General features: G+C 42.8%; 1 protein-coding gene across 1 annotated transcript in view; it reads left to right on the top strand.

The window, feature by feature from the left end:
• Positions 1-16,753, top strand: part of fat2 (FAT atypical cadherin 2) — a 197,388-nt gene that overhangs the window by 120,945 nt on the left and 59,690 nt on the right. Inside the window, exons 17-19 of the mRNA XM_034690510.1 lie at positions 2,221-2,432; positions 8,251-8,388; positions 8,527-8,670. Of these exons, the coding sequence (XP_034546401.1) occupies positions 2,221-2,432; positions 8,251-8,388; positions 8,527-8,670 (494 nt within the window). The remainder of the gene's footprint in view (positions 1-2,220; positions 2,433-8,250; positions 8,389-8,526; positions 8,671-16,753) is intronic.

Genomic DNA, 16,753 nt, shown 5'->3' on the forward strand with positions numbered 1-16,753 from the left:
ACGACTGAACAGCGATCATGCTGAGGATTTGAAATGACTGAAACCAAGTCTGAATAACTGTTTGAGTTAATGTGAGCTGCTGATGCTTCACAAACTCAGACCAATCCACTCATTTCTTTGCCTTTTAAACACTTGAGTTGGTCATTTTCTGTGACTTCTCCATCGTTTGAGCCTCAGCTGTTTTTAAAGGAGCAAAACATGAACAGATTATTAGCACATTAATTGATTTAACCTGCAGCATGTCACCTCCCTGTGACCTGTTGACATATATCTATGCTATGCCTAACATTAGCATAATTAATCACTAGCTCTAGCATGCTGAATTGCCTCTCAAACAAAAGAGCTGTCATGGATGGCTCATCATGCTCACAGTCCTCAGATCGATCAACAACAAGCTCAGATTCAAAGCTAGCTCTTTCCTCTTTCTAGCATGTTTTGTGGTTGCACTGACACCTTTACACAAATGTTTTCTGAATCAACAAATGCATGGAAGCATTACAACCTAGTTTAAACACATTAAGGGCCTGTGTCCACTTACTGCGTTGTTTTTTTTTTGGACTTGCAGCATCCACAACCTCAATTTTAGAGCGCTTCTTCCCAGAGCTTATTGTTTCTAGGGTGTGCAACTTATCCCAGCAATTCTGCTTCCCTTAGTAGTGACTGTGAAGTCTGTTTTACACTTCAAATTGCTCTGAATGCTTCATTTTTATTTTATCCAATTGAATTTTACAATACAAATGTAAGAAATGATGGAAAGGAATAGTGTCCTGGTGTTAGCAGCAGCTCTACACCTGGATTGTAGTGTAACGTGGTAAGTCTCTCCCAAATGGACCTCTGGCATTGTTGTTGACAAATTGGCATCAGAGGTCCTGCCTCCTCTTGTTTCTGATTGGTCAGCAGTGGAAGAGGGACGTTAATGAGTGCTGCAGTGTTCCAAACATTGTACTATTTTCAACTGAGGGCGCTGTGAGGGCGGCAAAATAACACCGCTGACACCAAAGGCTTTATCATTTTTAAAAGCAAACTCAAGACCTGCCTTTTTAGTTTCAATTTTAACTGCGTTTTATTATTATTTGCATTATTATAACAATTTTATTTCAACTTATTATTTTATTTTTTTATTATAATTATTTTTTATTTTAAGTATAGCATCTTATTTTCTTTTAATTGTTTAATATTTAAGTGTTTTATTATCTTTATAAATGTATTTTATTTTGGTGAGTTTAATTTCCTGTGTTGAGTTTTAACATTTTATTTTACCTCCAGTTTTTCCTCGTTAAGATATCAGGAGAGCGTTTCCTCAGTTTGTTGAGAAACTTCTTTTTTATTTTTTAATTATTGTATTTTCATTGTTATTATTATTATTATTATTGCATATATTGTGTTCTTAACCTTAGGATTGTGGGGGGTCGGGTTGGGATATGGATTAGGATGGGGGTTCTTTTTACTTTTCTATACATATATATATATTTTTTTAATTCTATTTGAAGTTGTTTTTATATACAGCACTTTGTGTTACAATGCCATTGTAAGAAAAGCACTTCATAAATAACGTCTGATTAATTGCTGCGAGTGGACACAGGCCCTTAAAGTCCAACATGTTAAGGTTTTGGATTTTCACTTTTCTCCTCCTCTCCAATGTGAGGAAGACACTCTGAAAATGCCTGTGGTTTCTGTTGGTGTACTCTGAGTCTCTGGAGTGCACTTTAGTAAACCTTGGAAACCTGTACTGGGTTTTCTCTGGAAGAACTACACGGTACATTGGCTGGGATTTGTAGTCTAATTTGCTCCTCGTGTTATACAGCTTCAATATTCTCTAGCTGTGCTTTGCAGCATTTTATCAGTATTTAATCACACTTCAGCTTTATATGGGTAGAGGTTTTCCAAAAGTATGGAGATCTTGAGGAGAACGTCTTACTTAAAAGAGCTTTAAGTCGTGCAAAATGTGTTCATAGTGACTGATCCTGCAGGGAATCCATCCTGGGGGGAAATGTCGTAGAACTACAACAAGCAAAACCAAGAGCTTCAAAATGTTCTTTGAAAGTTTTTTGTTTAAGCCTAACCTGTTACTCCCAAATATGTACATATTTAACATACCAATGTAAGAGCTGGAAAAGATCTGTTGCTCCGCCTTCTCACACTCATGTGTATGCACAGGGAGGTCATCTCTATAATGCATGTACTCTGTAATAATTCAGAGTTCATCCTGTGGTTCTGCAGGCCTGCTGACCCTGATTGCTCCGCTGGACTTTGAAGTCTCCCGGGAGCACTACCTGTCAGTGGAAGGGAGCCGGGGCAAGTCGTCCCTCAGTGACATCACCACCGTGATCATCAACGTGACGGACGTGAACGACAACCCGCCGGTGTTCGGAAGAGGCGACTACAGCGCTGAGATATCGGAGGATTTGACACCTGGAAGCCTTGTGATGAAGGTAAGAGGAAAGAAAAACAAATCAATCAATCTTTATCTGTATAGCGCCAAATCACAACAGACGTTATCTCAAGACGCTTTTACAAACAGAGCAGGTCTAACCCCCAACACCAAGACAGGGTAAGACTCAGTCTGATCCCACCTTAATCCATCATGAGCATTGCACCTCACAGTATTTAGCTAGTTACAGCGGAGAGGACAAACTTCCTTTAACAGGCAGAAACCTCCAGCAGGACCAGACTCATGTGAGACCGAGTTGGGTCTGGAAAGAGAGATAGAGGAGAATAAGAGAGAGCGGGAGCGGTGATAGTGATGAGACGAGTAGCAGTAGCTGTTGCCGCTGGAGTCCAGCATGTCCGTATCAGCTGGAGTCCAGAACATCCACAGCAGGAGGACGTCTACGGCAGCTCAGAGGAACCTACGAGACAAGGGAGCTCAGGGACTCCAGAAAGGTCTATGGTTAGTAACTTTAATGGGACAGGAAGAGTTAAAGTAGGTGATGAGGGGGTGAGATAGGATCCCAGTGTGTCTGTCTAAGCCTATAGCAGCATAACTAAGAGCTGGTCCAAGCCTGATCCAGCTCTAACTATAAGCTTTATCTAAAAGGAAAGTTTGAAGCCTACTCTTAAAAGTAGAGAGGGTGTCTGCCTTCTGGACCCTGACTGGTACATGATTCCAAAGGAGAGGGGCCTGATAACTGAAGGCTCTACCTCCCATATTACTTTTAGAGACTTTAGGTACAACTAGCAGGCCTGCACGTAAGCAAGGTAAATGCAACACTTGTGTGCAGAAACACAGAGGAAGTCACGGATGATTGAGGACAGCTTTGCTATGTGGTCTATGTTCATGCATGAATACTTTTAAAGAGGGAAGGAGTTTTTGAAATATGTTATAAATCAGGGGCTGCACGGTGGTGCAGTGGGTAGCACTGTTGCCTCACAGCTAGAAGGTTCCTCGTTCGAATCCCCCTGCCTTTCTGTGTGGAGTTTGCAAGTTCTCCCCATGCATGCGTGGGTTCTCTCCGGGTACTCCGGCTTCATCCCACAATCCAAAAACATGCTCACCAGGTCCGTCACGTTGATGCTCACTCTAAATTGCCCGTAGGTGTGAGTGTGGGCGTGAATGGTTGTCTGTCTCTCTGTGTTAGCCCTGTGATAGGTTGGCGACCTGTCCAGGGTGTACCCTGCTTTCCGCCCGAAGCCAGCTGGGATAGGCTCCAGCCACCGTGACCCCTAACGGGATAAGCGGTCAAGATAATGGATGGATGGATGGATTATAAATCAGTGTAAAAGCTCAACTTTTGGCATTTACTGGTCCTCCTCTCTTCACTCCTACCTGTTCTACAAAGAAACAGATCATGTGGCCGACAGTTTATGACTTCAGAGCACTCAGGCAAGCCGGGCTGAAAAGAAATACTGAAGGTTGCATTAAATAAATCACCGTGGGAGGAATTCTTCAAATATGCACTCCCACATACATAGAATACCAGGCACATTCAGGCATCAAAACATTGGTAATCTTTAATTGAATCACTGAATTGACTTTAAATTAAAAATATATTTCAAGGTTCAGTGTAACTGCAGGGAGATTATGCCTTATCTGTATCTCAACACACACACACACACATACACAAACACACAAATGACTCCCACATATCAAAGGTGTAACATATCAATATTTGTTGCTCATGCAAGCACATGCACTCAGTTAATCTGGTGTCATAAACAAACTGAAACAAACACACACGCATGAGTAATATAGCAGCGCCTGACAGCTGGCAGCCCGCTGATGATTCAGGTAATGAAAAACAGATTACACGTTAATGCGTTTTTGGGGAGAGGAACACAGAATTCAACACATGAAGAATCAAACGTATTGATAATTCCAAACACACAATAACAGCATGACAGCATGAGGTGATTTGTCAGACTTTGGATTAGGTACATGTGCAATAAAGTAACACACACGTGTTCACACACACACACATTTATCTGAGGACATGTCAGCCGGCATCTGTCAGGCAGGCAGCAGAGATAACACGGCAATAACACAGCTCAGTGGCTCGCTGATGGTTGCACCACGGCTCGATGATGAGTCTGTAATCACATGGTTTCATATTTGACATTTTTCTTCGCCCGCCCAGCGTTCACATGTCTCCATTTACATCGTTTAACTGCGGCGTGAAATGTTTGGGCTGTTTTCACATAATCGAGGGTGTGTGTCGACTGTCAGGGGAGGGGAAAAGAGGATTCATTGTTGCATTGAGGTAAAATGGTGGTAATTAAGAGGAAAAAAACGTGGACGCGATTAGCTCAGAATGAGGATTTGTGAAAAGATATCTCCGTCATTATGAGTCATCGCTGTCTTTTACTGAACTCCATTTAAAAAAACAGTCTTTTTAAAACATTTCATATTATTTCCTCCAACCTGACTCATTGAGACGAGTCATGAAAACAGTTATGATGGGATCTCTGTGACGTGTCCACCAAAAAAAGAAGAAAAAAAAAGCCACGTTTGTTAGAAACTTTTCAACTTTTGCCTCTGAGTGGCGCCCTCTACAGGATGCATTGTTTGACGTCCATCCATAGACTGTATAAATAATGGACATAGTATCCGTGATGTCACTGACCAAGAAGGCACGTCAGCGCCTCTACTTTCTCCACAAGCTGAGGAGAGCTAGAGCCCCTGCCCCCATCATGCGCACCTTCTACAGAGGCACCATCGAGAGCATTCTCACCAGCAGCATCACTGTGTGGTACGGGGGCCTGCACTGTGTCCTGCCGAACGACCCTCCAGCGCATCGTGAGAACAGCTGAGAAGGTTGTTGGTGCCTCTCTCCCCTCCCTCCATGACAATCCCTGTGCATAGCAGGTGACCCCTCCCACCCGTCTCACCGCCTCTTCAGCCTGTTGCCATCAGGAAGGAGACTACGCAGTCTCCGGGTCAGAACCAGCAGACTGAGGGACAGTTTTATCCACCATGCAGTCAGGCAGCTGAACTCTCTCCATGCTTTGCCCCCTCTTTCCATATTGCCCCCTTCACAGACTTAACCCGGTCACTGACCCCCCCCATATCAAGAGAAAGAGAATCTGAGAGAGAAACGTAATATCAAATCCTCAGTATGTCTAGTGCATACTGCAGTTTATTTGACAATAAATAAGACTTTGACCCATCTGTTTCTGAAGCGCTGTTTTGAAGCCAAACGGCAGTCGACGGCAGCCATATTGCTTCTATCGAGCGATTGTGACGTAAAGAGGCGGGCTTTGAGCCTCCTAGCCAACAGCTACAGTGTTCCCGCCTGTCAATCAAGTCAACTGTGCCTCTCATTGGACGTAATCGTAATCTCAATATCTTTGAAATTACCGCATTATGAAAAAAATCACAGTGTGTGCCGATCAAGAAATTAGCTATCCAGACTACACTCATTTTTTGAACCAGGCTGTAAACATAATAATAATAATAATAATAATAATAATAATAATAATAATAATAATAATAATAATAGGGTAACACTTTACAATAAGGGTCCCTTAATCAGCATTAGTTAATGCATTATTAAGCATTAATTAACAGTTTAATAATAGTTTAATAATCGTTATAATGTATTACCTAACATTAACTAACACATTAGTTAGTGCATTAATAAGCAGTTAATTAATGTCCACTGCTCAGAGTTAATTAATACATTATTAAGCATTAATAAAAGTTACAAAACTTAATTAGTTAACCATTAGTGAATGCTTTCTGGACCCTTATTGTAACACATGCATCACTTAAGTAACACATTATAAATGCTAAACTGACTCATAAGCATCAGCATAAGCATAAAACCATAAGTTTTCTAAATGCTGCGCATGTGTTGTCAAATTGATGAAGATGTTTTCTTAATTTTCTTGTGTTTTGTCTTTTTGCATGTGTTTTCTTAAGTTGCAGTGCTGTGAGCTCTCAGGGCCACCGTACTTCTCTGTGCCAGTTGAGATGTTATCTGTGATTATCTGTTTTATTCTAAATAAAATGTGTTAAATTCTTTATATGTGTTGCTTCAACTACATTTCAACTCATTTTGCTTCAGCGTATGTGTTACCTAAGGGATACATGTGTTACACTTTACAATAAGGGTCCAAAAAGCATTCACTAATGCTTAATTATGGTTAAGTAATGCTTATGAGGCAGTTTAGCATTTATAATGTGTTACTTAAGTGATGCATGTGTTACACTTTACAATAAGGGTCCAGAAAGCATTCACTAATGGTTAAGTAATTAAGTTTTGTAACTTTTATTAATGCTTAATAATGTATTAATTAACTCTGAGCAGTGGACATTAATTAACTGCTTATTAATGCATTAACTAATGTGTTAGTTAATGTTAGGTAATACATTATAATGATTATTAAACTATTATTAAACTGTTAATTAATGCTTAATAATGCATTAACTAACGCTAATTAAGGGACCCTTATTGTAAAGTGTTACCAATAATAATAATAATAATAATTTATTTTATTTATAGGCGCCTTTCTGGACACCCAAGGTCACCTTACAACAGCAATAATAAAAGCAACACTCAACAGTAAATAAATACATACATTAGAATAAAGAATACAATACTAGAAAAATGAAAGGGGGAGGGGAAGTCAGTCCAGTCCCATAGAGACAGATTAGAGTGAGTAGGCTTGGTGGAAAAGGTGAGTTTTTAGGCAGGATTTGAAGGTGGTGGGAGAGATGGAATTTTGTACGTCCAGGGGGAGAGAGTTCCAGAGGCTGAAGGCTCTCGACCCCATGGTGGTCAAGCGAGCAGGTGGGAGGGAGGACCTGAGACTACGGTAGGGTGGGTGTTTTTGTATGGAAGAGGTCATTGAGGTACTGAGGAGCTTGGTTGTTGATGGCCTTGTAGGTGAGGAACAGAATCTTAAAAATGATTCGGTATTATCATGTTTATTTCTGCTGTAAAGATCAGCTTTTTTGAATTGGTGTGTATGTGGTTTCTGGAGCCAGCCTCAAGCGGATCCTCGATGAACTGCAGTTTTTAGCACTTCTGCATTGGACTCATATTTTTAGACTGGAGGATGCCGCTTGTGTCCATCCACTGTAAAGGCCGTGGATGGTTAATCAGAGGTAACAGGCTCTTTAATGTGAAAAACTAACTAAATAATAAAGGTAAAACAGCTACTTCAATGTTTTCAGGCTCAAATCAGATCTGATGACTTCTAAAGGTTCAAGTAATTTAGGAAGAATAAAAAATATGAGTCATCTGATGTCTTGATGCTTTCTTTTATTCTGTTAATGACTTTTTCAAAATGAAAAATGAAAGCTACTTCGTCTTTCCCCCCTCATCCTAACAACCTAATGTCTTTGTTAAGGATAAATACTGCCAAGAAGGACGAGTGAGAGCAAAATCAAAACAGAACAGAAACACAGAAGTCAGAGGAATCAGGTCACAGCAGCGCTGACGAACCTGATTTCGGCTTTACTGACCTAGATTCTTTTGTTGGATGTTAATGTTGTTGGGTGAGAAAACGTCCTTCAACACAAGGATCCGCATTCTTCCAACAAACACACCGCTGAATGAGCTGAGATCTGCTCTGCTGACGTTCCTTTTACCGGCGTCAGAGTCTGACCTTACTCTGCTGTCAGAGAGCTTTGTTGTTGCTTTTGTGAACGTGCTCAGTTAAATCACACAATACAACATTTTGTCTGACGTCTGCCTGGCCTCTGACTCTCCTCAGGAAGAGATGAGTCCAAAGATGGTTTCACTTTGAATGGAGATGGATTTTCTTCCTCTCTTACCTTTCTTTCTTTCTTTCTTTTTTTACCTCCAGGTAACAGCGACTGATCTGGATGGTCCGATGAACAACCTGCTGCGTTACTCCATCGTGAGCGGAGACCCTCTGCAGCAGCTTTCTATCGATTCTCGTAGTGGAGAGATATCCGTCCGCACGTCGCTGGACAGAGAGGAGGTCAGCTTTTCTTTATTGTGTCATAAATCAGAAACACAGTAAATCAGGGGACGCTGAAGTGCTTTTCTAAGTGAAGAAAAAACAAATAAAGCTGTACAAAAAGAGTTGAATCATTAATAAACGCTCTCTCCTCTCCAGATCCCTCACTACTCTCTGACTGTGCAGGCTGCAGATGAAGGCAGTCCTCCTCTATCTTCTGCCGCTCTCATCACCATCACTGTCTCTGATGTCAATGACAACCCACCTGTGTTCTCCCAGGTTAACTACAGTCTGCTGCTGCAGGTACGACCATTACAACATCAAACACAACATCTACATGGACTTTAATACCAGGGATGTTTCTAATGTCCTCGTCCTTTAAAGGAGATTTAAATTCAGTCTAACCGATTAGTCTAAAGGAAAGAAAACCATCGAGATGCATTCAACATTGAGCACAGGGAGTCTGAGAGTTAACAATGGTACATTTGTTTGCAGAGCTAGCACCACCAGCTTCCAGTCTTCTTTGCAGGTTTCCATTTTCTGGGTCCAAATACTGACAAGCGTGCAGCGCCACAAGACACCATCCGTGCTAGTGTGGCCGGGCTAAAAATGTTTAAAGTTAAAAGCACTCATTATGATAAAAGTTGCCAACAACGCCACCTAGGATTTAAAATGCTGAGCCTAGAACTCGTTAAAACACAGAGGTTCTTGAAATCCAGGGGGAGCAGAGTTAAAAACCAGACAGGAAACTAAAATGCACAATGACCTATGATAAATGATAAATAGACTCTAAAACAAGCGACAGGTGTAAAAGCGAGTTGCAACAATAAAATACTATTTAACAAAAGCCAAATAAAAGATCAAGTCCCAAGTGGAAACGTTTCTTCAATGTCTCTAAACTTCTGATGCTCCTCAACGCGGCCCGCCTCACGTCGACTCCTTCAAAGAGACGGTTTTCCTGGGTCAGAGTTTGCCGACTACCGACCATAGACTGCATAGAATATGGACGTAGTATCCGTGACGTCACCCATCTGTTTCTTTTATTTTTTTATTTTTATTTTTTTTTATTTTTTCTCTTTTATTTTCTCTTGTCTGCATATATATTTCTGGTTTGTGTCATGTTTGTCACAAACTGTCAAATATTAATGCAGTTTATTCTTGCAGCAAAAGAAAAGAAAGAAAACCTTTTTCTTCTGTGCTTGTGACTGTGTGCATGCAACCATCACCATCCCTCTTAGAACTCTGGCCTATCTTTTATTGACAGCTAATATGTTCTGTAAAAGAGGGCGTGTTCACCTAGGTGGGCCAAAAAAAATAAAAAAAATAAGAGAAAGTGAAAGAAAGATTACATAAGGATATACAAAGGGACAGGGAGAGAGAAGGAGAGAGAGACCTAACACACTTAGATGGAGAGGGACCATCTCACCATGACGCCCAAAAAAAAATCTGTGTGGTGATACTAATGATTAAGCAACCCTTAGTGTCCACAATCATTACTGAAGCTTGGGTCGCAGAGGGTTGCCGCCGTGCTGTGTTCTATTTGTGTAACAAGACCACCACTGGTGCAGATGAAACCACTTGGGTCAGATCAGCCAAGCGGTACGGCTCGGCACCCGGGCCGCGAGAGCTGTCAGACCGAAGGACCCAACCCGCCGCGGGAGACCCAGGCCAGGGGACAGGAGAGGGGGGAGAGCCGCAGCGCACTACTGCACCACAATCTGCCCCCCCCCCCCAGTATAAAACCGGTCCACCCAACCCACACCCCCCACCCCAGTATAAAACCGGTCCACCCAACCCACACCCCCCACCCCATGTCTTTACCTATATCAGTATCTAGTGAGGTGCATTAAAATAAGGGGGTGGAAGGGAGGCGGGAGGGGGGGGGGGGGGGGGAGAGCCTTGGCACACCAATGCCCCATCATCTGCCCCTCCCCCCTGTATAAAACCCGCCCACCCATCAGCACCCCAAACCCTATTGTCTTTTTTTTTTTTTTTTTTTGTCTAACTGTTCTAGTGTAGTGCGTTAAAAGATCATCTGTTTCTGAAGCGCTGTTTTGAAGCCAATCGTTGGCGGGAGCCATGAGCGAGTGTGACGTAAAGAGGCGGGGCTTTGAGCCTCCTCGCCAACAGCTACAGTGTTCCCGCCTGTCAATAAAGTCAGCTGTGCCTCTCATTGGAAGACTCGTAATCTCAATTGTGATGGAATTCATAAATAAACTGGACACTGGACACAGAAGACTCAGGAGACTCTGACGGCTTACGTTGAAATAGTTTATGTAGAACTTATAAGACTAGGAAAATTCCACAACATCAATAACTTCGAAATTGCCGCATTAGAACTTCGGCAGTGGACTCATATTTTTAGACCAGAGGTTGCCGCTTGCTACCGACCCAGGCCTGCGTGAAATAGCGTTGGCGGACACTCGCTGCTCTGCTGACACTCCTAGATGGGGGATCCCTCGTCTGCGTGCCACGTCGTAGTACACCAGTTACATCTCGTCCTTCTCCCACTCTGCACCGTCTCTCCCATACAGCGTCCTGTGTCGTTCCTCTCCTGCAACCGAGTGGAAGCTTCTCTTATATCGTCCTCCTTGTCCGCATCTCCCACAAATTACCTAATTACAGCTGGAGGTGTGACTCACCAGTGTCTTTTTGACACAGTCCCTGATTAAAACATCTAAAACCCAACAAAATCAGTCAATAGAGAAACTATGCAAATGCTTAAAAACACAGCAATCATTAAAACTATTAATAAAACATACATGCAAGTAAAAAAGGAAGTAAAAACACACAAAGAATCCTTATTTCTGACCCTGTCACACTTGTTTACATCCGGGTAGTAGATCTTTATAGCTCTATAGATGATTATGATTTAAAGAACAACCAGGACCACGTACTGGAGCATCAGATCATGCAGAAAACTCTGACATGACTGCTGCTGCTCCTGCATTCATGTGTGAAATTAGACAACTCATTGAAAGGTATGAGAGAGGACTTGTGCTGTTGCATGAAAATGAGCAGATCTTGTATCTCCTCATTAAATGTAGTTTATTTCATCTCTTCGTGATGCACGAGTCAGCTGAAAAGTCCTGGCAGTTTGAAGGTATTCCCCCAAAAATCAGACGTCAGAGGTGCCAAATATCCCTCCAGCAAGGCTGTAAACGTGTACCTGCTGTGCTCCGGTCTGCCTAATGAGGTGATAATGAAGACAGATGAACTATTGACTGAAGTTAATTAAGGAGAAATCACTACAGATCATTCACTCTGTATCAATCCGTCTTTCTGTATCATTATAACTCTCACCCACTCCTTCTCCAGCTCTCCGGTGAAATATGCTGACCTGTGAGTGCTGCTCCATCATAACTCGGCTCAGGGAGCTCATTAAACCGGGTGCTGAGAGTTTTGAGAGTAAAACTGTTCAGAGAGGCAAAACCAGAGCGAGGTACTCTGAAGGTTGTGGGGTTTAAAGAGGCGGGGGGGATCAGCTGTGGGGATTTGTCGGACAGCGGTGACATTCTCTCACCAGAAACCTGCAGTTTATCTCCACTTTTTGGAGCTTGAATCACTCAAACTTCCCTGCAAGCTTGTGAAAACAGAGCTGTTGAAACACCAGATTCAGAAATGCCTCAAATGACGTCTGAAATTGGTGATTGACGTATTGGTGAATGCCCACGTCTGTGCACAAATCTGCTGCAGGAATTTCTCACCCCCAGACAGAAAGTAATGTTCTAATGTAGCGCTCCAGTTATTGTGCAGCAGTACCAAACAAACAGAAACACTGCAGCTCAGACAGAGTTTAATGTTTGCTAGGTTTGTGCTAAATAAAAATGTTGCACAGATGAATCAGTCTTTCTTCAGATCGTTGGAAGACACAGTAAGAGGGAGAGGCTGCAAGCTGAGCTGCAACAAATGTTGGCTCAGCTTGCAGAAGCTCTGCTTGTGTCAAGGTCAGGATTCCTACACTAATGATCCATCCTGGAGTTTTTAATGGCAGCTGAATCAGAAACAGAGGTGTCATCTCCTCTAGAACAAACTGACTCAGTAGTAAAACCAGTAAAAACACTTAAAAACAGTGTCCTCCAAGGCTGTGTGCCTCCATGACAGAGGTCTTTGCTACTCATTTCCTTAATGCATTTTTACGTTGAGAAAAATAACATGAGCCAGGCAATACAACAATGACCCACATAGCAGATAGGTCTGGGCCAGATCTGGCATCAAGCCGGCACTGCTGGCTGACTGCTGGCATGGCAAGTGGTACGTCAACCGCATGTGGGCCAGGTCTGGCAATGATTGCATTGTATATATGATGGCATGCCACATCTGGCCCGATTGTGGCTTGGTTTATGTGGCCCAGATCTGTCCATGCCGCATCAGGGCCGATTAAGGTTGAGCTTGTGATTAAGCTGGCTCATGTGTGGGACGTCTCTGGCTAACTATATGTGGGCTACTTAAGGGCCGTCATTCTTTGGGGTATGTTGGCCGAGTCTAAAGCTTCGTTTCCACCACCAAGCGGTCTGGTATGGATCAGTACAGTTTGGATTGTGGGCCAGAACCGGGTCAGACCAATTTTGTTATGTGGGGATTGCAGTGATATCACGTCTAGTTTTAAGTTTTATGCAGCAGATTGCAGTGGATTGCTCCCTTCAGGTGAGGAGTCAATCAATCAATCAATCAATCAATCAATCAATCAATCAATCAATCAATCAATCAATCAATCAATCAATCAATCAATCAATCAATATTTGTATAGCGCAAAATCACAACAGACGTTAACTCAAGACGCTTTTACAAACAGAGCAAGTCTAGACCACTCTATGTCAAATTATGAACAGAGACCCAACACCAAGACAGGATAAGACTCAGTCTGACCCCACCTTATTCCACCATGAGCATTGCACCTCACAGTATTTAGCTAGTTACAGCGGTGAGGAAAAACCTCCTTAAACAGGCAGAAACCTCCAGCAGGACCAGACTCTTGGGTCTGGAAAGAGGGATAGAGGAGAATAAGAGAGAGAGGGAGCGGTGATAGTTATGAGACGAGTAGAAGAAGCTGTTGCCGCCAACACGAGTCCAACACGTCCAGATCAGCTGGAGTCAGGAACGTCCACAGCAGGAGGACGTCTACGGCAGCTCAGAGGGACCTATGAGACAAGGGAGCTCAGGGACTCCAGAAAGGTCTATGGTTAGTAACTTTAATGGGACAGGGAGAGTTAAAAGTGGAGTGAGTGCATGCCTCAGGTGAAGGAGTTTGGGTATCTCAGCGGTCTTGAGTGAGGGTGAAATTGATCATGAGATTGACGGACACTGTTGCTGTTGTACTGCTCCATCCTGTTGAAGAGGTACCAGAGCCTAAAGTTGGGTTCAGAGGTCTTCAGGGGAACGCCCAACTGGTAGAATACCCTATAGTAGACCCGCCTAGAACTCTTTGAAAAGGAGGAGCAGGAAAAAGTTGCTATGGTCCCAGCCTGGATGGATGGTATTTGAATGCAAGTTTGCACTCATAACTCCAGCAGGCCTGTCACAGAGTGGATTAAGTCACTCTGGCTCTTTCTCGCTGACAGTTTAAGTTCTCCCTGCCAGCCTTCCATCACTCCACCTGCTGCAGCTCTGCCAGCTCTGCCAGCTCTGCCAGCTCCAGAAACTACCATCTACTTGCAGAATAGCTGCTTCCTGAGCCAAAACGTCTGCTATGTGTGGCGATGAATCCAAACTCTGTGATACTGTCCCATCTGCTGATGTTTCCAAAGCCGGCCCGGCCTGATGAAGGAAGCTCTGAGTGCAGCGAGCAGCTGGATGCTGCTCAAACTGTGGAGAGGAGTTGTCATTATTGTCTGACAGGTGTTGCAGCAGTGGCCTCTTTTCTCTTGTAGCTATTGTTTGACTACTTGTCAGTGTTTGAGGCCCACTTTTTTATGACTGCAACATCTGTTTCAGTGAAGTGACTGCACCACATTAGGCTGCAGTAGACTTTGAGTTTCATCCTAAAGCAGCAGATGGACAGGCAGTTAAATATCTTTTCAGGAGTGCTACAGAACAGTCGATTTCCTGCTTGTCCTGTGAATGCTGACTGAAGTTTGTCTTCACCCCGGCCTGCTTAACACTGAGACATGAATAATCCATGTTTACAAGTTTCAAACCCAGCTAAAGCATCTGTTCAGCTCTGTGCTGCTTCTGTCAAGTGATTCTGTTTAGAGGAGCTCCACAGGTAGTGATGCGATTTGACAATGAATCTGTATTTCTGGGGGAACAAATAAGATGAATTTGGCTTTAGAGTTGAAGGTTTTTGATGCATAGGTTGCTCTTAGCCTTTTCACAGTATTTATTTGGTGTTGAAACATTCAGGGTGATGAATTCCTCTCTCGTGTACAAAATATTGCTTTCATTTTTTACTTTAAGCATCTCATCCCTGCAAACAAAGACATGGTAGCTGAATTCTGGAATAAATGCAGAGCAAGCGTGTTGTTATTGTGGAAATGAATCACACCAAGTTAATGTGTCTCACTATGGCCAGCCCTGTATATAGAGCCAAAAGTCATTTAAGTGACGAGTGATTAATATGTGTTTTTAGCCTCCTTCTATTAATTATATTTTACTCTAGATCACGCTCTTCTTCCTCCTTTTCTGTAAAGACTTAATGGTTGTGGCATTTATAGAGCCAGTATGCAGCCAACATGCAGCCAACAGGCAGCCAATATGGAGCAAATATGCAACTAACATGCAGCTAACATGCAGCCAACATGCAGCCAACATGCAGCCAACATGCAGCCAGTAAGCAGCCAACATATAACGAACATGCAGCCATTCCGCAGCCAACTCGCAGCCAATATGCAGCCAGTATGCAGCCAACATGCAGCTGACATTCATCTGACATGCAACAAATATGCAGTCAATATGCAGCCAATATACAGCTAACATGCAGCCAATATGCAGCCTATAAGTAGCCAGCATGCAGCCAACATGCAGCCAGCATGCAGCCAACATGCAGCCAACATGCAGCCAATATTCAGACAACATGCAGCCAACATGCAGCCAAGATGCAGCCATCATGCAGTCAATATGCAGCCAACATGTAGCCTATATGCAGCCAATATGCAGCCAGTAAGTAGCCAGCATGCAGCCAGCATGTAGCCAATATGCAGCCAATATGCAGCCAACATGCAGCCAATACGCAGCCAATATGCAGACAACATGTAGACAATATTCAGACAACATGCAGCCAACATGCAGCCAACATGCAGCCATCATGCAGTGAACATGCATCCAACATGCAGTCAACACACAGCCAAAATGCAGCCAATATGCAGCCAATAAGTAGCCAGCATGCGGCCAACATGCAGCCAATATGCAGCCAACATGCAGTCAATATGCAGCCAACATGTTGCCTATATGCAGCCAATATGCAGCTAACATGTAGCCAATATGCAGACCACATGCAGCCAACATGCAGCCAGTATGCAGACAACATGCAGACAATATTCAGACAACATGCAGACAATATTCAGACAACATGCAGCCAACATGCAGCCATCATGCAGTGAACATGCATCCAACATGCAGTCAACACACAGCCAACATGCTGTCAACATGCAGACAACATGCAGCCAAAATGCAGCCAACACACAGCCAGTCCCAAACTGGATCCACCTTGAAAACCTGTGCATTGAAGCTGAGCCAAACTCCTCACCATGTTTTCATCTTATGTATATAACTTTGTTCATATTCCTCACAGTCTGATGAAACAGTTCTTTGGAAAAACAAGATTGTGGTTTATGATGCATCTTATAATTGAAATCTGGAGGACCACACTGGAGCTGTTTCATGTTTTAGCCCATTAACTCCAAATTGTTTGTATTTCATTGCTGCTCATCTTTCTAGGCAGGCTGTAAGTGTTTAGATTGATAACACGGCTTCCGAGGAACCTCTGGTTTCTATTAACTTCAGTCGGCCGTTAAAAATCAACAAGACAGAGCTTTTTAAGACGGCTGCTGATAGCTAATCCGTCATGGTGAAAAATGTAAGTGTGGTATTTCCTCGGCAGTACAGTACTTTTAATCCAAAGAGCTGACAGGAAGTATTGATGAGATATTTTGTCGAACAAAGAAGATAAAACAACAGCAAATGAGAGAGTTCACCTCCAACAGATAGATCTTAAACATGACATGGTGGAGTGTCCTTGAATGCACCATTGATGCTGGCTTTGAAAGCAATCAGTCACTTACACACACAAGTGTAGGGCACAATTTAAAGTATTTATAAAGTTAGTTTTAATACTAATCAGAATCAGAAATACTTACTATTTATCCAGGGGGGCAAAATTCAGTCATTACAGTTGCTCCTATACACAATAAGTAAGAATATCAAATAATATTAATAGAAGAAAGTAATT

Source organism: Notolabrus celidotus, chromosome 8, assembly GCF_009762535.1.
Source record: "Notolabrus celidotus isolate fNotCel1 chromosome 8, fNotCel1.pri, whole genome shotgun sequence".
Classification (NCBI taxonomy): Eukaryota; Metazoa; Chordata; class Actinopteri; order Labriformes; family Labridae; genus Notolabrus; species Notolabrus celidotus.